This window comes from Phyllobates terribilis, unplaced genomic scaffold (genome assembly GCF_046119375.1).
Source record: "Phyllobates terribilis strain yellow unplaced genomic scaffold, ASM4611937v1 Scaffold_5__5_contigs__length_657084704, whole genome shotgun sequence".
Lineage (NCBI taxonomy): Eukaryota > Metazoa > Chordata > Amphibia > Anura > Dendrobatidae > Phyllobates > Phyllobates terribilis.
In genome coordinates this window covers 505,954,043-505,978,704 of record NW_027362765.1, presented here as the reverse complement: position 1 = coordinate 505,978,704, position 24,662 = coordinate 505,954,043, and the positions used below count along the sequence as shown (strand labels likewise).

Sequence of the window (24,662 nt, the reverse complement as noted above, 5' to 3'; positions counted from 1 at the left end):
AGGCAAATGGATAGTCAGAACAAAGTTCAAGGTCAGGCAGCAATAGATCAACAAACAGAGCACAGAAATAGAAGACAAACCACTGAACAGATGCTAAGTCTGGCAGAGATCTGGGAATGACAGCTCAGCTAAGTAGCTGGGTAATCACCTGGAACACCTGAAAGAAGCTCAGCACCTCCCAGACTCAGATTGGATGGCTGAGCTGTCCATCAAAACACTGACAGCTCAGCACACCCCTGCACCAGATTGGATGACTGAGCTGTCAGTCATCGCGTCCAAGACACACTGAGCAGAGGAATCGTGACAATTGAAGCATGTGTCTGGTGCGATATCAATAGCTGCTGCTGCCGTCAAGATGTTCTGGCTAAATTATTTAATAGGCATTCCTTGGTATCTCAAAAGAGTCAGATTTCTACACTCAGTGAGATCAAGATCATCACAACTGCTTTGATCTGTTTTATTTTTCTAAAAATTTATTTTAAAATCTGAATCTATGGTAACTTGTTATAGCATGTAAATCTCAAAGCATAGCTGATTCTACCCTACATCTGACCACACACATTACATAACTGTTGTACACCTTCTGATATTCTTCTACCCCATACTTTACACTGCAGTTATGCTCAGTAAAGCAAAACAGACTATAGATTGAGATTTAAACCTGGCAAACATGCACAACTGATTATTGCTTTAAGGCTAAGTCTACATGTTATGTACAATATAGAGATTACAGTGTCACATTGCATCTAAGAATTTCCTATGGTTTTGTGACCTGCGACCTATCCCGACTTCAGCAATTGCATATGTTTCCAAATGTGTTTGATTTTCTGCCAGTGGTCGCAAGTCACATGTGACTCGCCATAGATTTCAAAGCAAGTGGCATGTTACTGTGGCTTGCACGCTACTTGTCTGTGATTTGGCTGTTTTTTTACAGTAAAATCGCAGATAAAATAGTCACTCTACAGCAAGTCACAGATACAGTAAGTTCCACAAATGTTTTTGGCCATACGACTTGAATGAGAATTGTTATATCCATGTACCTTTAGCTTAAATTAATAACAAAAAAAAAAAAAGTCAGCAAATCTACTAAAAGTTTGGGAAAAAACTTTTTCTTACTGGAATGTGCACATTATAAATTCAGACTGAAGGCAGCAAAACCGCAACGGAACACGCACCTATTGAAATAAGGAGTGAAGAAACATGTGCGGCACAAACCAGAATATGTTAAACCTTTGATTCCTCAAAGTACCCACCTTTTACTCTGATGATGGCTTTACACACACTTGACATTTTCTGAAGCAGCTTCATCAGGTCGTTACTTGGATTGGCTTTCCAACAGTCTTGAATGAGTTGCAAGAGGTGCTGAGCACTTGATGGCTGCTTTGCTTTCACTCTGTGGTCCAACACATCCCAAACCATCTTGTGTTGAGGTCGTGTGATTGTGGATAGTATGTCATCTGATGCAGCACTCAATCCCTCTCCTTCTTGATCATATAGCCCTTACATATCCTGGAGGTGTTTTTTGGGTCATTTTTGCAACACAATATTGTTTTACTAAGGGCAGACCCAGAGGCGTAGCTAGGGTTTTGGTTCAGGGGGGGGGCGAAACCTCTGAGTGGGCCCCTAACCAGGTAACCCTGATTACAGCTATGGTGGTGCACCCAGATAGTGGATGTAAGGGAACTTCAGCAGATGACCGGTATGTTACTGAAAATAATCTCTATACAAAAACCAGCACTGATATTACCCCCATATGGTGACATATATTGATAGATGCCAGTCCAGTCCTGCAGAACATATAAGAGATCACAGCACAGTTATATATAGTACCTTACAGGTGACGTTCTTTCTGATTAAATTGTTCACTTTTCCCGTCTTTTCCATCTGGCCCAGACCAACATGACAACTTCTCCATCCAGGACTCAGAGTCTCAGGTCTGCAGAGATCACAACAAAGACACATTTGACTCCTTACATTTCAGGCCTCGTCCCCATCTATTCCCAACCTGCACAAACCCCTCATCCTGCTGATACCCCAATACTGAGCCGCTGCTGCTGTGTGTGTCCCTATTACTGCACCTTCTTTGTGCTGTCTAGATGGTAAAACAACCCTCTAGAATATAGTAATGCCGTGTGCAAGTTCCCTAGAAAACAGAGCCCACATTTTGCCCCCTAGAAAGTAATAGTGCCCTGTGTGCCCCTCTGACAGTCATAATAACCTGAGTTCCCCTATAACAATAAGTGCCCACTTAAGATTTAATAATTTCCTGAGTCTCCCCCCATGTACAGCTCCCCTCTACACAGTATGATTCTCTCTTATACACAGTATAATTCACCCTCACTGTATAGTGCCCCCCACACAGTATATCGACCCCTTAGAAGCCTCCAAAGTGATATCTCCAACACTGTATGATGGACCCCACACTGTCCAAAGACCCCACATTATCTCCCACATTGTATGATGGCCCCACACTGTGCAAAGACCCCACATTATCTCCCACACTGTATGATGGCCCCCACACTGTGCAAAGACCCCACATTATCTCCCACACTGTAAGATGGCCCCCACACTGTGCAAAGACCCAACATTATCTCCCACATTGTATGACCCTAACTGTAATCCCCACACTGTACAAATAGTCTTCATATAGTGTAATGCCCCCCCCATAGGCAGAGACTGTAGTATAATGTGCCCCCCCTTATAGGCAGAGTCTGTAGTATAATGTGCCCCCCTTCATAGGCAGAGTCTGTAGTATAATGTGCCCCCCCTCATAGGCAGAGTCTGTAGTATAATGTGCCCCCCCATAGGCAGAGTCTGTAGTATAACCCCCCCCCAATAGGCAGAGTCTGTAGAATAATGCCCCCCATAGGCAGAGTCTGTAGTATAATGCTCCTCCCTTCCCATAGGCAGAGTCTGTAGTATAATGCTCCTCCCTTCCCATAGGCAGAGTCTGTAGTATAATTATCCCCCCTCATAGGCAGAGTCTGTAGTATAATGTCGGCCCCCACCCCCGGGCAAAAAAATGAATAAGCACAATGCTCACCTCTCCTCCTCGTTCCCTCGCTGCTGTAAGTGCTGTGCCCGGCCCACACATCTTCAGCACAGCGGGCCGGGTTCCAAGTGATGACGTCACCTACGTCAGACTCAGAGGGGACTGATAGGAGAGGGAGCGTCGCGCTCCCTCTCTCATCAGTGAACTTGTGGCGGTGACGGGCGGGAGGCCCGATGCTGGCACCGGGACCCCCCCTCCTGCTTAAGGGCCGCATATCGGCCGCCGGGCAGTGCAGAGACATAGTCTCCCTGCTCTGCCCGGAGTGTAACTGTATCGACGTGCTGCGCATGCCGGATACAGTTGCACAGCGTACCTCCGGGTGGGCCCCCTCAAAGCGCTGGGCCCGGGGCCACCGCCTCCTCTTCCCCCCCCGGTAGCTACGCTACTGGGCAAGCCAGTTGGGATGGCATGTTGTTGAAGAATGTTGTGGTAGCCATGTGCCTTGAATGTGAAATTAATCACCAACAGTGTCACCAGCAAAGCACCCCCACACCATACCACCTCTTCCTCAACGCTTTACGGTAGGCACCACACATGTAGAAACCATCTGCTCACCTTTTCTGCGTCTCAAAAGACATGGTGGTTAGTACCCAAAATTTCATATTTTGAGTCATCAGACCACAGTAGAGGTTTCCACTAACCTAATGTCCAGTCCTTGCGTTGTTTGGCTCAACCAAGTCTCTTCTTGTGGTCCTGAGTGATGGCTTCTTTGCAGCAATTTGACCGTAAAGTCTTGCTTCTCGCAGTCACCTCTGGAAAGTTGATGTTGAGATATGTCTGCTTCTTGATGTCTGTGCAACATTTATGAAGGCTATTATTTGAGGTGCTCTCAATTTTTCAATTTCTGAAGCTGGTAAATCTAAAGGAGAACTTATAATCTGCAGCAGAGGTAATTCTTTAACTTCCTTGCCTGGGGCGCTCCTCATGAGAGCTAGTTTCATCATAGTAATTGATGGTTTTAATGACTCAACTTGAGGATACCTTCAAGGTTTTAGCAATTTTCTGGATTGACTGACGTTCATGTCTTAAAATAATGGTGGACTGTGATTTCTTTTTAAAATTTAGTGGTTCTTGTCATATTCTGTTTTGATGGTGACAAACACTTTCTCAAGGCGGATGATGCCATAAATCAACTCTTGACTATGCATACCTATACATTGGAAGCCATTCCATGCGACTCCCTGATGAAGCTTTTTGAGAGAATGCTAAAGGGATGTAAAGCTGTCATCAGGGGATACATTGAAGAATCTAAAGTTTAACAAATATTCTGCTTTGTTTCATACCTCTTTCTTTATTCTTGTTTCCATATGTGCTCCTTCTTGGTTTTGCTGTCTTCAGTCTGAATATACAAAATGCACATTTCAATGAAAACTATTGCTTGAACTGGTGTGTCATAACTTTTGACCTATACTCTGTATTATTTAAAATGATGATCAATCAGGGTAAAGCTGTCAGTCATTCAGAATACAAAACTTTTCCCTACTTGCTCGTGGGGTTCAGAACTCCCTTGCTCCTGACATTGAATAGGCTGTAGTTTTGGTACAAATTACGGCATAATTGGGACTGAGTCAGTTATCTGCGGTGGGCAGACGAGATGAACACTCATTTAATTTAGATGCCCCTTTGTGTTTTGTATAGATAGGAAGTGTCATGACTGTAAAAGAAAATACAATTAAAAAAAGAGGAAAAACAAGTACAAAGGATTGTATATAGGAGGTGCAGCCAATGTAAATATTTATTATGTGACAAACACAAAAACTTCCTGAAGAAAAGAAACCTCCTCTTGTGGTGACATGCCTGGCGTCCTCTTTCCCTGATGCTTTTTCTATGAGCCAATTTACCTGGGTGACTCTGCACATGGCACTTTATTACACATAGTTATTGCTTATTCTCTTTTATATATTCCTTTGTTACTGCATTACTTACTGCCTGTCCATGTACATTGCGCCTTTCCTCTTTACTGAATACTTGGCATCACTTTAGGGGTATTGTCCACTCATACATTCCTTGGATATCCACCACATGTACATGGCTCTATTGGTTATCATGCCGGTTGTATGAGTTATATCCCAGTGCCTATTTTCGGGTTCTGGTGCAATATACACAATTTTTAATGTTTTCCTCTTCTCTAGGCTTTTGTGTTTGTTATATAATAAATATTTACATTCTTTAAATTTAGGAAGTGCGACCGATCTATTGTACATGCCTTTCCTATTTTTTTGAATTGCATTTGTCTTAGACGATCTTTGGTTATCACTGCATCAATATACAGGTAGTGCCGGCTCCATTGCTACTTTTTGGCACCTTAAAAGAAAATACTCCGTAATGGAAAAAATATGCATAATTATTTATGTCCCTTCTAAGGGATGTTTCCTGCTCATTACTAGATTTGCTTTTTTCCCAGGATGAGCCGACTGTTTGCATTGCTTAATTCTATTACACTCAATATCAGATAACTTTCACCACATTAGCTGTGCATTAACCATTTTATGTACATTTTGAATTATCCAGTGTTTAGTTCAAGTAGCGGCAGCTCTGGATTCACTCGAGCTTGACAATGGGACATCTGTTCTGGTGTTTACTCGGTGTTACAAGTGCAGTAAAACCTCTGTAATTATAGGAAACCGTCCTATAACAGAAAGTCTAGTCCTGATCTGCTAAAGATATATGCAATTCTTGTCTTGTCAAACAGAAAAGGGAGACTTCATTGCACTGGATCTTGGTGGATCACATTTCCGTATTCTTCGAGTGAAGGTTTCACATGAGAAGAAGCAGACGGTTCAGATGGAAAGTGAGATATATGACACACCTGAGGACATTATTCATGGCACTGGAACACGGGTAAGAGTTTTGTATGCATAAAAAGGGTTTATTTTACTAAGCAGAAAAATACCCAGAGATCTTTGGCCCCAATTTTTCGTGTATTTCTGCCAAAAATTTAGCATAAAACACTTTAAAAAGCCAGAAAATATTTTCGTCCCGTGGCGTAGCCCAAAGGTTTTGTGACTCTTGGTGTTAGAGGGAGCGGTGACAGGGCTGGACGTGGCGAGCTGTGGAATCCCTTATGCCACAAATCTTACTGAAGTCGCCTTTGACTCCACTACGCCCCCTCATCAAGACTGGTGTGAACAGAGACCCTGATTCCAGTAATGCATAACTTAGCAGGCTGTAGTTTCGATAAAATCACAGTTTTATCAGCAAGTGATTAACAATATGGGAGTAGCAACCCTGCTGTCATACATTCTTCCATATTCATGAACTCTGTATAACCCCGCACACATCACTGATTGGCAGCTTTCTGCCTATGCACAGTGTACACAGAAAGCTGCCAATCAGTGGTGTTGGCAGGGTTATACACAGCTCATAATTCAGAGAACTGCTAGATCTGCAACAGAGAAAACTGTGTCACAATGACAGCAAGCAGCCCAGTAAGTGACACATCACTGGAATCAGGGTCTCTGCCCTACATTATGGTGCTCTCAAAAGGGGTAGCAAAACCTGCTGACAGATTCCCTTTAAAGCTATCTACAATATCCCTGGTGCAGATGTTATTTTGTTGGCTAGCATGTTCCTCTAAGCCCAAGGGGAATAAGAGTAGCTGAAGAGAGCAATCTATTAATATAGTTCACCTGTCGTTTCATTATGTGTCTTTCAATACTTAATGCTTCATACTAATGATCACATCTAATATTGGGGTAAGCCATTTTGGCATGTACTAAATTACGGTAGTAGCCTCCAGACTACAGGCAGCTGTCAGTCAATGGATGCTGCTGATGCGTCTGCAGGCAAGAGCAGAAAAATTGGAAGTTCTGTGTAGCCCTGTAATATATTCTTCCCAGTTACATTGACTATGCTTATTGTGATACGGGACTGTCATCACCCGGATTGGACTGTCACCGCGACATACTAGTGTAAGCAAAGAAGAAGCTAAACTACAACATTTTTAAAAATTACACCCTTCAAAGTAAAATCTGAATTATGGCCAGATAAACTATGGCTTGTAGATGGCAGAGGGATTTTCTTGAGTCGTTCTATTTGTTCTTGTTTTTCTTAATTTTTTTGACATCATGTAACAGATGTTGTGGTGTCGAGGCAGCTCAGATCTATAGAACAATGGTAATTCCGTCTGGTCAGGCTGTCTATCCCCGGTGGTGGCATTGCTTAGGAACATTTTAAGAAACAATATTTCAGTAAACAGCCGACCATAACAATTAACCTTTGTGTTCTTTAGTTACTAGGATACTTCTTTGTACAGCCTTCTGTAGCTAGATCACCCCTGACAACAGCATGAGCCGAGCGGTAATATGGGCAGACATTGGATATTTGCTTCGTGTGCTTCCATTCCTATCATTAGGAAAAGGTCACACTTTAGAAGAGATGGCCCATGATCCATAAATGATAAATACTGTCCATCTGCACTGACCATGTCAATCTTTCTGGGGCCATAATGAAGTGATCGCTACAATTGTATCATTTACAAATATGACTGTGGGCGTTATCACATATTTGACATTCACAGTCCAAGTATGGACCTCAATGTCTGGACCGGCCACAGCTCTCCTGACCTAAGCTCAATACCCGCAATACTCAACCTCAGTACTCAATACTTACTGCTGATTAAGAGCCTGCAGCTACCCGGCCACCACCCAGCAGGCCCTAAATCAGCAGCAAGTAAAAACTGTCTGACTATTGATAACTTTGATTCAAACTTCCTTCCCTTTATGAAACACTTGGATTAGCAGATACAGTGCATTAGGATTGACCAAATGCTATATTAAATATAGGCACTTGCACCTTCCATTGACCATTTTTTCAATACATACTGGCACTTTCCATCATTCATTCATTCATCCCTTGTTTTTTTGCTGCTATTAAAGAAGTTGGCCACAACTTTTTATTATGCCCCCAATGTATCCCCCCGGGGCCCATAAGTGTCTTTGTAATTACCTTCAGTTGCAGTTTCTGCCACTGAGGTCACGTCAAGTGAGGTGTGACATCAGTGACGCGGTCCCCGCGGTGGATGCAGGGTTGTGGACGAGGTTACCCCACGCGTGACACCCGGCATCCACCGCGCGCTTTCCCGATGAACGATGAGAGGCAGAGCGCGCGGTGGATGCCGGGTGTGACACGTGGGGTAACCCCGCCCACAACCCAGCAGCCACCGGTGGAACGCAGAAGAGGGACCCCCGGCTGCAGCCGGAATCATGACGTGACGTCAGCAGATGTCAGAGCCGGCTGCAGCGGGGGGTCACGTGATGCCTGTGAGCGGTCAGTGATAGCGCCGCTCACAGGCAGTAACTGCAACAGAAGGTAATTACAAACACACTAATGGGCCCTGGGGGGATACATTGTGGGGTGAATAATAAGTAGTGGACAACCCCTTTAAATATAAGGAGTAAGTATACTTTATGAGACAGAAGTACTTGCACTTTCAAGAAAAAATGTTTTAGTATCTTTTTCTCCAATATTTACCAGCACTTTAAACTATTAGAACTGAATTTAACCAGGGAGGAAGAACACAACTTACCTGCTGTGCTACTTGATTGCTACATTTTTTTATACCTTTGCTTATTTTAATATGTTTTTATATTTAATTTCATAATAAAAATCTAATTTTTAAAAATTAATTTATGGCTCATTTTATGGAGACATTACGGGCGCTCTGTTGATGTGTTGTTGATTATTGCTATAGAGGCTAATCATATTTTGGTGACACTGTATACCAAAGCTATAGAGAAAGACATGGACATTTTCTAAGTAAATATACTTCTAAAGGTGCTATTGACATGAAATTCTCACTAGATGTTGGTAAAGGCTTTTGTATGAAGTATTAATTAAATTCCAGTAAGCGTATTCAATATTTTTTTCCCCTTTTCCCTGTGTCATTTCTCATTATCACATATAACTTAATTTATGGACATCTATGATTTGATTTCTTTGCCTGTGTGGATTGGATGTGTTGTTACATCTGGTGAAAATTTCATGTCAATAGCACTTTTAGAAATATATTTACTTAGAAGATTAATGATGTGTTTAATACTTATTGTACCTACTGTATATATATATATATATATAGTTTTGGCAGGTTAGGGCGCAATGATTTTACAATAATAATAATAATAATTCACTGAATTGGTGATGTGTTCAATACTTACTGTACTTGTCTCACTTTTTATGTAACATATTTATTTTATTATTCCTACAGTAATGTAGCATACTGTTTCTCTTTACTCCATTAGCTTTTTGACCATGTTGCTGAATGCCTTGGAGACTTCATGGAGAAGAAGCAGATCAAAGACAAGAAGCTGCCAGTTGGATTCACCTTTTCCTTCCCATGCAGTCAGTCTAAATTAGATGAGGTAACAAAATCCAAATACGACTAGTGAGTGATTGTTAGATAAGTAACGCAGCCGGCAGAGGAGTAGCTTAAAGTTCCGGGGTCCCAGTTATGGAGCAAACAGGCCTTTGGGCTCCTTTAGGCTCCAGAGTCAGGATACAAAAGCCACGCCACTGACTGGCCATCACTGCTGATTCACTAGCCTACTCTAATGGGACAGTGTTAAAAATCGTATCCCTCAGACAACATGATTATGTAGCCCTGTAAAAGATAAGCCACTCTCTCCCTTTATGGGCCCAAAGGGGTCCAGCAGCGAGCAATTGCATTTTAAAGTTGTGTCTGGAAGTGCATTTGGGTGCGACGATGCACTTACAGCTTCTCAGCCTCCTCTGTTTTTCCTACGTAGCAGCACCCTCCCCTGGCTGATTGATAGGTGATTTGCTTTGGTACTCAGCCACTGACCTGTCAATCAGCCAGGGGAGGGCGCTGGCAGATAGGAAATACAGCGGAGGCTGAGGAGCTGTAAGTGCATCATCACGCCCCAATGCACTTCCAGACACAACTTCACAATCCTTTTTTTCACCGATGAAGCAGTGCTTTGGGGCCATAAAGGGATTTACGGTCTTATCATACACAGGGCCACACAATCATATTAATGGTTTTGGAGGGAGAGGTCAATGTTTCTGACAATTATGATTATCTTACAATAGCAACTGAAGGGGACAAACTCCATTTTATTTATTTCCGCATTTCCCAATTAAGTAGGAGTATTTTTGCCACTTTGGTGTCAACGTCTCCAAATAAAATAACGTGAAATATACACAAGTACAACAGTTTTATCATAGTGTACCTCTCTGTCCTGGTATAGAAGGGTCACTGTATATCACTAGAATATGTCACGTATTTCGGTATGATTGCTACAGGGTGTGTTGCTCACATGGACCAAACGATTCAAGGCCAGTGGAGTCGAAGGGATGGACGTGGTTAAACTGCTGAACAAGGCCATCAAAAAACGAGGGGTGAGTTTGTGTTTTTGAGCAGAAATTGTAAGTATTCTGTACAGAAATGGATAAACGTCTAAATATGAACTTTCCATGTATTATGGCGAATATATTGAATTGCTGATATATCTCCGTTGCCTGGTAGGATCTATCAGTATGACCTACTCAGGGTTTCTAGAGCTATACTATTTTGGAAGTACAGTTGGTCACAGATAACTAACATTATGTACTGTGATTACTATATATGCATCTATGGTAAAATATTAATAATTTAATGAATGATGCTTTCATTTATATGGCTTATTCCTAAAAAGGATTTCACAATCCTCTTAAAGGGAATCTGTCACGAGGTTTTTACCACTTAATCTGAGAGCAGCATATTGTAGAGGCAGAGACCCTGATTTTAGCGATGTATCACTTACTGGGTTGCTTGCTGTAGTTTTGATAAAATCCCTGTTTTCTCTGCTGCAGATCTAGCAGTTCTCTTTGAATGTTGAGCTCTGTATTACCCCGCCCACACCACTGATTGGCAGCTGTCTGTGTACATGGGCAGAAAGCTGCCAATCAGTGATGTGGGCGGGGTTGTACAGAGGTCAGCATTCAGAGAACTGCTAGATCTGCAGCAGAGAAAACAGGGATTTTATCAAATCTACAGCAAGCAGCCGAGTAAGTGACACATCACTGAAATCAGGGTTTCTACATCTATATTATGCTGCTTTCAGATGGGGTAGCAAAAACCTGGTGACAGATTCTTTTTAAATACTTTTATATATACGTTAGTAAGTTATTACTTTCTTACTGCTTTTTTCTTGTTCATAGGACTATGATGCAGACATTATGGCCGTTGTAAATGACACTGTTGGGACAATGATGACTTGTGGATTTGATGATCAGCGCTGTGAAGTTGGCATAATCATTGGTAACATGATGCAATTATTTGTGTATAGAAGTCCAATGATGGATAATTTGTCAATTGACGTACTGTGATTTATCTTCTAAGGTACTGGAACTAATGCCTGCTACATGGAGGAGCTGAGACACATTGATTTAATAGAAGGAGATGAGGGGAGAATGTGTATTAACACTGAATGGGGATCTTTTGGGGATGATGGATCTCTGGAGGACATTAGGACTGAATTTGATAGAGAGATTGATAGAGGTTCCCTGAATCCAGGAAAACAGCTGTAAGTAACTTCACACATCTGGGGCAGTTCAGACCCTAAAATTCACTTTTTGCATTTGTTGACCCAAGTGTATGTGTGTATGGGAGAGTTGGGGAAATAGCTGTGTGCTGGATGAGTGTCCTGCCAACAGCAATTGAGGGTGTATAGGCACATTTAAGGTTACTACATTTTTAAATTGTTATAGCTCCTTTTTAGTAGTGTTGATAGGTGGGGTCCAAGTTCCAAGACCCCCACCAATTGCTCAAACCAAGTGGAAAAGGTTTTCAGAGGTCTGTAGGGGCTCAATGTAACCTTAGCTTGTACACTGGGAATTAGCTGAGCACTTTTTTGATCAATCAATGGCAATCAATGCAACCGGACCCCACCTGTTAACACTACTGAACAGGATCTATCAGATATCAAACCATATTTAAAGGTCTAGTTACCATTTAACTCTGAAAAATAGCAACTGGGATAATTCCAGACAATGCATATTAGTGCCCTGCACCTCAGATTCCTAATCACAATGCTGGTCCTAGGGACACATTAGTCACAACTACTAGGGGGCAACCAGTAACCCCCTACAGAAATGGCATTCTTCAATGCCAAGACAGTGGACAAGCAGAGCTTTTAGAAACAGGAGACCCATCTGTAGACAATCCAAAAAATGGTTTTAACCTATTTATTTGAAGAATAATAGTGTACATGTCCAGTTTTACGCAGCAATACAAAGTAGTGAGAAACATGAGCATCAGTTGATCGAAGAATGTAATATATATTTATATATATATATATATATATATATATATATATATATATATATATATATATATATATACAGTACAGACCAAAAGTTTGGACACACCTTCTCATTTAAAGATTTTTCTGTATTTTCATGACTATGAAAATTGTACATTCACACTGAAGGCATCAAAACTATGAATTAACACATGTGGAATTATATACTTAACAAAAAAGTGTGAAACAACTGAAAATATATCTTATATTCTAGGTTCTTCAAAGTAGCCACCTTTTGCTTTGATGACTGCTTTGCACACTCTTGGCATTCTCTTGATGAGCTTCAAGAGGTAGTCACCGGAAATGGTTTTCACTTCACAGGTGTGCCCTGTCAGGTTTAATAAGTGGGATTTCTTGCCTTATAAATGGGGTTGGGACAATCAGTTGTGTTGTGCAGAAGTCTGGTGGATACACAGCTGACAGTCTTACTGAATAGACTGTTAGAATTTGTATTATGGCAAGAAAAAATCACCTAAGTAAAGAAAAACGAGTGGCCATCATTACTTTAAGAAATGAAGGTCAGTCAGTCTGAAAAATTGGGCAAACTTTGAAAGTGTCCCCAAGTGCAGTTGCAAAAACCATCAAGCGCTACAAATAAACTGGCTCACATGAGGACCGCCCCAAGAAAGGAAGACCAAGAGTCACCTCTGCTTCTGAGGATAAGTTTATCCGAGTCACCAGCCTCAGAAATCGCAGGTTAACAGCAGCTCAGATTAGAGACCAGGTCAATGCCACACAGAGTTCTAGCAGCAGACACATCTATACAACAACTGTTAAGAGGAGACTTTGTGCAGCAGGCCTTCATGGTAAAATAGCTGCTTGGAAACCACTGCTAAGGACAGGCAACAAGCAGAAGAGACTTGTTTGAGCTAAAGAACACAAGGAATGGACATTAGACCAGTGGAAATCTGTGCTTTGGTCTGATGAGTCCAAATTTGAGATCTTTGGTTCCAACCACCGTGTCTTTGTGCGATGCAGAAAAGGTGAACGGATGGACTCTACATGCCTGGTTCCCACCGTGAAGCATGGAGGAGGTGTGATGGTGTGGGGGTGCTTTGCTTGTGACACTGTTGGGGATTTATTCAAAATTGGAGGCATACTGAACCAGCATGGCTACCACAGCATCTTGCAGCGGCATGCTATTCCATCCGGTTTGCGTTTAGTTGGACCATCATTTATTTTTCAACAGGACAATGACCCCAAACACACCTCCAGGCTGTGTAAGGGCTATTTGACCAAGTAGGAGAGTGATGGGGTGCTACGCCAGATGACCTGGCCTCCACAGTCACCAGACTTGAACCCAATCGAGATGGTTTGGGGTGAGCTGGACCGCAGAGTGAAGGAAAAAGGGCCAACAAGTGCTAAGCATCTCTGGGAACTCCTTCAAGATTGTTGGAAGACCATTTCCTGTGACTACCTCTTGAAGCTCATCAAGAGAATGCCAAGAGTGTGCAAAGCAGTCATCAAAGCAAAAGGTGGCTACTTTGAAGAACCTAGAATATAAGACATATTTTCAGTTGTTTCACACTTTTTTGTTAACTATATAATTCCACATGTGTTAATTCATAGTTTTGATGCCTTCAGTGTGAATGTACAATTTTCATAGTCATGAAAATACAGAAAAATGTTTAAATGAGAAGGTGTGTCCAAACTTTTGGTCTGTACTGAATATACACAAATATACTGTATATATATCTGTGGGTGGTATGAACTATGGGCTTGTATATTAAACATGCACCAAGAATTTCTCAAATGGTCATCAGTAGGTATGAACGGGCCCGTGGATGGTCGGGTTCGACCAAACTTTAGTCCAAAGTTTAGTTTGGGTAGCAGAACTGTACCCGAACTTAAACCTGGACCCAAAACCCATAGAAATCAATGGGGATTTGAACTTTGGAGCTGGAAAATCTCTTGCTCTCCCTCTCTCTCTCTCTCTGTCTCTCTGTTATCCTGGCCTGCAAACTGTAAAATGGACTTCCAGGAGAAGTCTATGTTCTCAGTTCAGCACTGGACACTAGGTGTCCGGTATGAACCCCGGGTTCGCTCATCTCTACATATCAGTGGTAATGACATGGAAGAGAATTGAAAACCATATTACCTTGTCGCCAGTAATCACATTTTTGCAATATCAATTTGAGCAATGTGTTTCTTTCTCTGCAGGTTTGAGAAGATGGTCAGTGGAATGTATATGGGAGAACTTGTCAGACTTATTTTGGTAAAAATGGCCAAGGAAGGACTTCTTTTTGAAGGAAGGATCACTCCAGAGCTGCTAACTAGAGGGAAATTTGAAACTAAACATTTATCTGCCATAGAGAAGTAAGTTACTATGTACATACAGCATATATCTATACACCTAGTTATAACGATACATGTCATAACGAGTCGTGCATGACCAGCCAGTATGTGCTCATTTCAATAATTCATATTTTCTTTTCAGGAGCAAAGAAGGTTTAAGCAAAGCCAAAGACATATTGACCAGATTGGGGGTGGAACCCTCCCATGAAGATTGTATAGCTGTCCAACATGTCTGCACAATTGTCTCCTTCCGCTCAGCTAACCTGATAGCCTCTACACTGGGTGGGATCCTAACTCGTCTTCGGGACAATAAAGGTGTTCCCAGACTGCGCACCACAGTTGGCATTGATGGATCTTTGTACAAGATGCATCCACAGTAAGTGTCCCTGCTGTGATTAATTGACCATTGATCTCTCTCCCCCCATCATCCTCCTCGCTTACCTTATGTTCTCAGACGTGGGTATTTGGAATGTTCTTTATGCCTGATTACTTTTACACCATTATTGCAAATAATTACTTTCTATTGTGCACTTATTCTAGATGGTGAAAACTTTCCTTTCTCTACTTTACTTAAATCCATTTTTCAACAACTATAATGATGGAAAAGACACATAAAGGCCATTAAGTCCATCTACTTCTGAGGCTGATGCCGACTGCACATTAGGTGGAGAAAAATGCCTTCCAGTTCATATAGTTCAAATGACGGCGAGCAGAATAAATCCCTAGATAAATGTCCCAACTAGAGAAATCTAGTACCCATAATTGGTAATAGTATTTCTTAAAATATGCAACCAAAACATTCCTGAACCTGTTCAACAAATTAACCATCACAATGGCTGATTTCTTGGGCAATCTTATTACAATGTAAAAATATATGAAGGAACAGTGCAGAGATCTTTCTAATGATCTTTTTAAGCTATGTTCACACATCATGTTTTTATCTGCGTTCATTTTCTGCAGCAAAACCTGATCTATTGCCAGGAGGTTGTTCAGGATTTTTGTTGCTGTTTTTTTGCATTTTTTGGTGCGTTGTTTCAGCGTTTTTCCAGCGTTTCTTTCACTGGTCTTTTGTCTCTGTTATGCATGTACATAAAGTTCAGTGAAAAAAAAAATCTCATTCTGGTTTATGCACAAAAAACTCTGAATGATAATGTATACAAAGCGCTGCAGAATATGTTGGTGCTATGTAAAGATTGTTATTATTATTACTTGGGTCCCGCATGGTTCAACTGACATTGCGGATAGATACAGTTAACCTGATATCTTCTCTTATATGTTTTGTGCAGATACGCCAGACGCCTACATAAAACAGTGAGGCGATTGGTCCCTGAGTCAGACGTGCGATTTCTGTTGTCCGAGAGCGGCAGCGGTAAGGGAGCTGCGATGGTGACAGCTGTGGCTTACCGTTTGGCTGAACAGAGGAGACAGATCGATGAGACCCTCGAGGAGTTCAACCTCAGTCATGAACAGTTGTTGGAGGTGAAGAGAAGGATGCGGGTTGAGATGGAGAATGGACTGAAGAAGAAGACTCATGAAATTGCAAAAGTCAAAATGTTGCCAACATTTGTTCGCAGTACACCAGACGGCACCGGTAATAGTCACCATCCAAATATGTGGAGCACCAGTGTAACTACAATAGGTGCAGGGGTTGCAATTGCACCCAGACACTGGAGTCTAGAGGGTCCAAAAAGTCCCTTTGGCCTGTATGAAAAGACCAATACTATTAAACACTTGCCATAATTGTGGCCCCCGTTGGAGCTTTTGCATTGGGGCCCATGAGCTTCAGGTTACCCCCACTGGGGAGCACAATACGTATTTTATGAACAACCATTATTACCTGTTAATCCTGGATTATGGACAAGGTCCTAAATCTAAGTTTCATATGTATAATGAAAGGAAAGTCATCAAAAATTGTAATAAAAGCATGGCACTTTCTGTTCTACAGTCATATTGCGTATATGACAATTCTGGGAATATGTGGCATAGCCAGCATATGACTATACCATATTTCCGGTGTCTCTGTAAATGACTTTTTATGTATGATGTTCATCCCTTTAAATAATCTGATTTTCTTTCCTAATTGAAATCAGATTCTAAAACATTGGTATGCATGGTGGTAGGCCTACATACACATTAGATCCAGGCTCCTCCAAATCGCCCGGCAAAGCCAATAATCTAATGTGTATGGTCAACTTTTTCTAAAGCAAGCAAGGTCTTTGTTTTTTATTAATTGTGTGTGACAATACATGTATATTTGTGTATGACTGCTTTGTCACATTTCATTGGTAACTATTCTAGAAAATGGTGATTTTCTGGCTTTGGACCTTGGAGGAACAAACTTTAGAGTTTTACTTGTCAAGATCCGAAGTGGGAAAAGAAGAACAGTGGAAATGCATAATAAAATCTATGCCATTCCTACAGATGTCATGCAAGGGACTGGAGATGAGGTAAGTCAGATAGATAATGCATTTATCCTTTGTGTGCAATAGGAAACCTTATGGTCTTACAGTGCCCTGAAAAAGTATTCATACCCCGTGAACTTTTCCACATTTTTTTCAGGTTACACCCACAAACTTTAATGTATTTTATTGGGATTTTATGTGATGAACCAACACAACGTAGCAAGTATTTGTGAAGTATTAAGGAAATGATACAAAGTTTTCTAGATATTTAAAACTATAAAACTGAAAATTGTGATATGCATTTGTATTCAGCCCCCTGTAGTCTGATACCCCTAAATAAAATCCTGAGTGACCAATTGCCTCCAGAAGTTACATAATTAGTAAATTGAGTCCACCTGTGTGTAATTTATTCTCTGTAAAACTACAGCTATTCTGTGGATGCCTCAAAAGTCTATTTGAGAGCATTAGGGATCAAACCGCATCATGAAAACCAAGGAACACACAAGACAGGTCAGGGATAAAGTTGTGGAGAAGAGTAAAGCAGGGTTAGGTTATAAAAAAATAGCACAAGCTCTGAACATCTCATGGAGCACTGTTCAATCCATCATCCAAAATTGGGAGGAGTACTGCAAACCTATCAAGACATGGCTGTACACCTAAACTGACATCCTAAGGAAGGAAAGCACTAAGTAGAGAAGCAGCCAAGAGATCCATGGTCACTCTGTAAGAACTGCAGAGATTTACAGTTCAGATGGGAGAATCTGTCAACAGGACAATACTCCACAGAACTGGCCTTTATGGAAGAATGGCCAGAAGAAAGTCATTTTTGAAAGCAAGCCATAAGAAGTCCCGTTTCAGTTTGCAAATAGCCATGTAGAGGACACAGCTAGCATGTGGAAGAAGGTACTCTGGTCAGCTGAGACCAAAGTAGAACTTTTCAGACTAAATGCAAAATGCTTTGAGTGGTAGAAAACTAGCACTGCACTTCACCCTGAAAACACCATCCCCACTGTCAAACATGGTGGTGGCAGCATCATACTGTGGGGATGCTTTTCTTTAGCAGTGTCAGGGAAGTTGGTCAGAGTTGATGGGAAGATGAATAGACCTAAATACAGGGCAATACTGAAGAAAAACCTTTTAGAAGCTGCAAGAGCCTTGAGACTGGGGAGTAGGTTTACCTTCCAGCAGGACAACATCCCTAAGCATCCTGCCAGAGGTACAATGGAATGGTTTAGATCAAAGCATATTCATGTGTGTGAATGGCTCAGTCACAGTCCAGACCTAAATCCATTGAGAATTTGTACCAAGACTTGAGAATTGCTGGTCATAGGCGCGTTCCATCCAATCTCACTGAGTTAGAGCTAGTTTGCAAAGAATAATGGGCAAAAGTTTCAGCGTTTAGATGTGCAAAGCTGGTAGTGACATTCTCCAAAAGACGTGCAGCAGTAATTGCAGGGAAAGGTGATCCTACAAAGTATTGAATCACAATTTTCAGATTTATGTTTTTAAAATATTTAGAAAACAATGTATCATTATCATTACATTTCACAAATACTTGTTACTTTGTGTTGGTATATCACATCAAATCCTAATAAAATACTTTTAAGTTTGTGGGTGTAATGTGAAAAAATATGGGTTCATGGGGTATAAATATTTTTACAAGACATTGCAACTATATATGTTAAAGCTGATCTTCCTTTTTCACAATCCTGACTTGTTAGACAAGTCTTTTGACGATAAGTAGATAAGAAAATGTCTCTGTGCAGGGACCTCTAGCAATCAGCTGTAAGAAAACATGCCAGTAAAGTCCCCAATACACATTAGACTAATGTCTAACAGTCTAAAGTGTGTGGGGGCCCACAACGCTCTCTCATCAGACTCCCCCAACATTTTAAGATGGATATCGATCTGTCGTCTCCAGTCAAATTTGGGCCCTATTAATATAAGTAAAATTTGAGTGCATATGACAGATCAGGGTGTGTTATTTGTCACTCCTGCATTACCAGTGATGTCACTGAGGATCAATAATTCTGTGTTTAGTTTCCTAACCAATATTATCATTGTCTTGTTTCAGCTTTTTGATCACATTGTTCACTGCATCTCTGATTTCCTGGATTACATGGGAATTAAAGGGGCGCGTCTTCCTCTTGGTTTCACCTTCTCATTCCCCTGCAAGCAAACCAGTCTGGATGCTGTGAGTTATGGGGGCAACTATGGGGTTGTGGGATTTGTCAGAAAAGTAATTAAATATATTTAGTGAACTATATTTAATAGTACTATTTGATTGGCCACACAAAGCTAATTTCTTATGAAACAATAGATCATAAGGAAAACTTCTGTGTTTTGCAATTTTTCTATACAGTGGGATATAATCTCCGGCAATAGCTCATAATTATATGGACATTGTTCTAATTGAGAACCTAAAGGGAGCTGAGTATTTAGTAAAACTGACACTGAATATATATATATATATATATATATATATATATATATATATATATATATATACACACACTGGCTGGAGATTTGGCAGGTTAGAACAGATATACTGACCTGTGACATAACAGTGCATATGTATATACAGGGGATCCTGCTTACATGGACCAAGGGCTTTAAAGCTACTGACTGTGAGGGTGAAGACGTGGTTAACCTGCTAAGGGAAGGAATCAAGAGGAGAGAGGTATGACAGAAAAACAAACTTTCTTATACTATGTGTCTTATACCTTCTTGTATATAACTGACAACGGCTTTTGGGCTTAATGTGAAGGTAGCACAACGCATTTGGTTAGGTAGTGACTTATTCACAATCCTGAACAATTATTAGCCACTCGTAAACTATAAATACACATTTAGATCATGGAATTGATTACAATTGTAATTTTTCTAATAAATTTTTGTTATCCCTTCCCCTAGTGTATGTGCACATGATGTATTTTTCAGGTGGATTCCACCTTAAATCTGACTGACCAACAGCTCAATAAATGTTAAAAATGATGAACATACAGTATGCACAGCAATGTCAAAATAAGTTGCTGTGCACATGTTCCATCTTTTTTTTCGCTTTTTTTAAGTGCTTCAGGTTTTCAAAAGCTAAAAGTGGCTAAAAGAAAGGGTCTGACCATTCTTTAGGCAGCTTACCCTTATAAGCCGCCACTGTTTTATATGTCAGATTTAAAAAAAAAACATAATGTGCACATACCCTTGTAGGTCCTCCTTTTCTCCCTGAAGCAGCACTTTTCTTGTCCTAAGGGCTCAATTCAGACGTCCATGGATCTCGGACTACAATACACAGACTGGCCCCAGCTCTCCTGACCGGAGTGTGACAGCTTCATATATTTCTATGCAGCGGTCACACTCCGGTCGGTAGACCCACGGCCAGTCTGTGCATTGGCGGTCGCCGCATCGTTTTTAACATAAAAAAGTGGTGCACGCTGCCCTAATTTTTCCTATAAAATGACTGACATCTTTATGGAAACCCAATGGATCCTACTATAGTCAGTAGGGTCTGTTGTGCCCAGTTTGTGTTTGTCATCAATGTGATGAATCTGTCTCCAGAATGAATTTTTTGTGTTCCTATAACAAAAGAGCAAATCAGAATTCCAAACATTATATTTATACATACAGGTGCATCTCACTAAATTAGAATTTCATCAAAAAGTTAATTTATTTCAGTTCTTCAATACAAAAAGTGAAACTCATATATTCTATAGAGTCATTACACACAGAGTGATCTATTTCAAGTGTTGATTTCTGTTAATGTTGATGATTATGGCTTACAGCCAATGAAAACACAAAAGTCATTATCTCAGTAAATTAGAGTAATTAATAAAAAACACCTGCAAAGGCTTCCTAAGCATTTAAAAAGGTCCCTTAGCCTGTTTCAGATGCTAAGATGTCCCCCCTGGATGGTAATATTAGGCCACGTTCACACGTTCAGCATTTGGTCAGTATTTGACATCAGTATTTGTAAGCCACAATCAGGAGTGGATCAATCAGAGGAAAAGTATAATAGAAACATGTCACCACTTCTGTATTTATCATCCACCTGGTTTTGGCTACAAATACTGATATGAAATACTGATCAAATACTGAACATGTGAACGTGGCCTTATAGTGTTTAACAGGGAGTTTCTTGGACAGATGAATTGCTTAGTGCTAATGAACTGATGAACATTACAGAAAATCATTTCTGGATTAATAATATGTCTCTATATCTTAAAACAGGAATTTGATCTTGATGTAGTCGCCATAGTAAACGACACTGTCGGGACAATGATGACTTGTGCGTATGAAGATCCAAACTGTGAGATTGGTCTCATTGTGGGTGAGTACGCAGGCTTTGTACATACAGTACAGACCAATAGTTTGGACACACCTTCTCATATTATATATATGTGCTATGTGTTATATTATACGGTATATATGTGCTATGTGTAATATTATACTGTATATATGTGCTATGTATTATATTATACTGTATATACAGTACAGACCAAAAGTTTGGACACACCTTCTCATTTAAAGATTTTTCTGTATTTTCAAGACTATGAAAATTGTACATTCACACTGAAGGCATCAAAACTATGAATTAATACATGTGGAATTATATACTTAACAAAAAAGTGTGAAACAACTGAAAATATGTCTTATATTCTAGGTTCTTCAAAGTAGCCACCTTTTGCTTTGATGACTGCTTTGCACACTCTTGGCATTCTCTTCATGAGCTTCAAGAGGTAGTCACCGGAAATGGTTTTCACTTCACAGGTGTGCCCTGTCAGGTATAATAAGTGGGATTTCTTGCCTTATAAATGGGGTTGGGACCATCATCTGTGTTGTGCAGAAGTCTGGTGGATACACAGCTGATAGTCTTACTGAATAGACTGTTAGAATTTGTATTATGGCAAGAAAAAAGCAGCTAAGTAAAGAAAAACGAGTGGCCATCATTACTTTAAGAAATGAAGGTCAGTCAGTCCGAAAAATTGGGAAAACTTTGAAAGTGTCCTCAAGTGCAGTTGCAAAAACCATCAAGCGCTACAAAGAAACTGGCTCACATGAGGACCGCCCCAGGAAAGGAAGACCAAGAGTCACCTCTGCTTCTGAGGATAAGTTTATCCGAGTCACCAGCCTCAGAAATTGCGGGTTAACAGCAGCTCAGATTAGAGACCAGGTCAATGCCACACTGAGTTCTAGCAGCAGACACATCTCTTCAACAACTGTTAAGAGGAGACTTTGTGCAGCAGGCCTTCATGGTAAAATAACTGCTAGGAAACCACTGCTAAGGACAGACAACAAGCAGAAGATACTTGTTTGGGCTAAAGAACACAAGGAATGGACATTAGACCAGTGGAAATCTGTGCTTTGGTCTGATGAGTCCAAATTTGAGATCTTTGGTTCCAACCACCGTGTCTTTGTGCGATGCAGAAAAGGTGAACGGATGGACTCTACATGCCTGGTTCCCACCGTGAAGCATGGAGGAGGAGGTGTGATGGTGTGGGGGTGCTTTGCTGGTAACACTGTTGGGGATTTATTCAAAATTGAAGGCATACTGAACCAGCATGGCTACCACAGCATCTTGCAGCGGCATGCTATTCCATCCGGTTTGCGTTTAGTTGGACCATCATTTATTTTTCAACAGGACAATGACCCCAAACACACCTCCAGGCTGTGTAAGGGCTATTTGACCAAGAAGGAAAGTGATGGGGTGCTACTCCAAATGACCTGGCCTCCACAGTCACCAGACCTGAACCCAATCGAGATGGTTTGGGGTGAGCTGGACCGCAGAGTGAAGGCAAAAGGGCCAACAAGTGCTAAGCATCTCTGGGAACTCCTTCAAGATTGTTGGAAGACCATTTCCGGTGACTACCTCTTGAAGCTCATCAAGAGAATGCCAAGAGTGTGCAAAGCAGTCATCAAAGCAAAAGGTGGCTACTTTGAAGAATCTAGAATATAAGACATATTTTCAGTTGTTTCACACTTTTTTGTTAAGTATATAATTCCACATGTGTTAATTCATAGTTTTGATGCCTTCAGTGTGAATGTACAATTTTTATAGTCATGGAAATAAAGAAAAATCTTTAAATGAAAAGGTGTGTCCAAACTTTTGGTCTGTACTGTATGATCTACTCAACCCTCAGATTTTTAAGTCTTATGCTTATATAAGCTTCCCCTTTGCAGAATCACATAATAATAGCACCATGGATTTAGTGGAACATATTTAGTAATACTGTCTAATTCTTAGGTAGTGCAATCTTAAAGCCCCCATTCACTTTAGACTAACATCAGCCGAGCCCACCTATATCGATGGGCTCGGCTGACAGTCTAATGTGTATGGGGCCCCAGATAGAAGGTGCCCAGGAGTCTGGCATGTCTGATTTCGGACTGCCGACCCTTTTGTTCTCTAAGAGATAAGTAGTCACCTGAGATGTCTGGTAGTGGCTTTCTCACAGAGAACATAGGAGCACTTGGCAGAGTGAGCATGACAGTGTATGGAAGAACTTCGCAAGATAGCTGCTGGCCGAATGATCAGCCGAACAGCTATCTAATGTGTATAGAGGGATTTAAACTGGACAATCTTAGCATAACATTTTTCAAAGTGGTTCATGCTTTTCATAAATCTGAGATGTTCTAAAGGGAATCTGTCCTCAGGTTTTTGTTATGTAATCTGAGAGCAGCGTGATGTAGGAGCAGAAACCCTGATTCCAATGATGTATCACTTACTGGGCTTGCTTCAGTTTGGATAGAATCCCTGTTCTCTGCTGTAGATATAGTACTGGCCAGAATGCTGAGTCCTGTATAACTCCGCCCACACCCCAGATTGGCAGCTTCCGGTGCACACTGTATATTTTCAGCAAGCTGCTAATCATTGTTGGGGGCGGGATTACTAGGACTAGGTTGCAAGCAACATCTAGTCCGGCAGTGATAATCTCCTGCTGATAAAACACTGATTGATTGTAGTAAGTGACACATCCTGGAATCAGTGTATTTGACCCTAAATTATGCTGCTGTCAGATTGAATAGCAAAAACCGGCTCAAAAATTCCCCTTAAGACATTTATTAGTTGTCTTCTTATATAGGTACCGGCAGTAATGCATGTTACATGGAAGAAACAAAGAACATAGAAATGGTAGACGGCGATGCAGGGAGAATGTGCGTCAACATGGAATGGGGAGCATTTGGAGACAATGGATGTCTGGATGATATCCGAACAGTATATGACAAAGCAGTTGATGAACTGTCTCTAAATTCAGGAAAACAAAGGTATATGGCTGAGACATCGGACAAGATCTCATATACAAAGTTGTGTTTATCTGGATTTGATTCACTCTCATTTTTGTACTTTCTAGATACGAGAAAATGATTAGTGGCATGTACTTAGGAGAAATTGTAAGAAACATTCTAATTGATTTTACGAAGCGAGGATTTCTATTCCGTGGCCAGATTTCTGAGGCATTGAAAACTACGAGTATCTTCGAAACCAAATTCCTTTCACAAATTGAGAGGTAGGTAATGAGTATGTGCATACGTGTGAGGGTATTTTAGGGATTGTCTTCCTACACAATTGAAATGTTCCTCCTTTGTTTCTGTTATGTTCTGCAACTTAGAACTAAGGAATAG

General features: G+C 40.9%; 1 protein-coding gene across 1 annotated transcript in view; it reads left to right on the top strand.

Moving 5' to 3' along the window:
* LOC141273576 (hexokinase-1) overlaps positions 1-24,662 on the top strand; it is a 63,368-nt gene that overhangs the window by 28,268 nt on the left and 10,438 nt on the right. The window contains exons 3-16 of the mRNA XM_073685615.1: positions 5,745-5,893; positions 9,292-9,411; positions 10,313-10,408; positions 11,210-11,309; positions 11,391-11,574; positions 14,512-14,667; positions 14,789-15,022; positions 15,933-16,237; positions 16,945-17,093; positions 19,123-19,242; positions 19,633-19,728; positions 21,273-21,372; positions 24,122-24,305; positions 24,392-24,547. Coding sequence (XP_073541716.1) covers positions 5,745-5,893; positions 9,292-9,411; positions 10,313-10,408; positions 11,210-11,309; positions 11,391-11,574; positions 14,512-14,667; positions 14,789-15,022; positions 15,933-16,237; positions 16,945-17,093; positions 19,123-19,242; positions 19,633-19,728; positions 21,273-21,372; positions 24,122-24,305; positions 24,392-24,547 — 2,149 coding nt within the window. The remainder of the gene's footprint in view (positions 1-5,744; positions 5,894-9,291; positions 9,412-10,312; positions 10,409-11,209; positions 11,310-11,390; positions 11,575-14,511; positions 14,668-14,788; positions 15,023-15,932; positions 16,238-16,944; positions 17,094-19,122; positions 19,243-19,632; positions 19,729-21,272; positions 21,373-24,121; positions 24,306-24,391; positions 24,548-24,662) is intronic.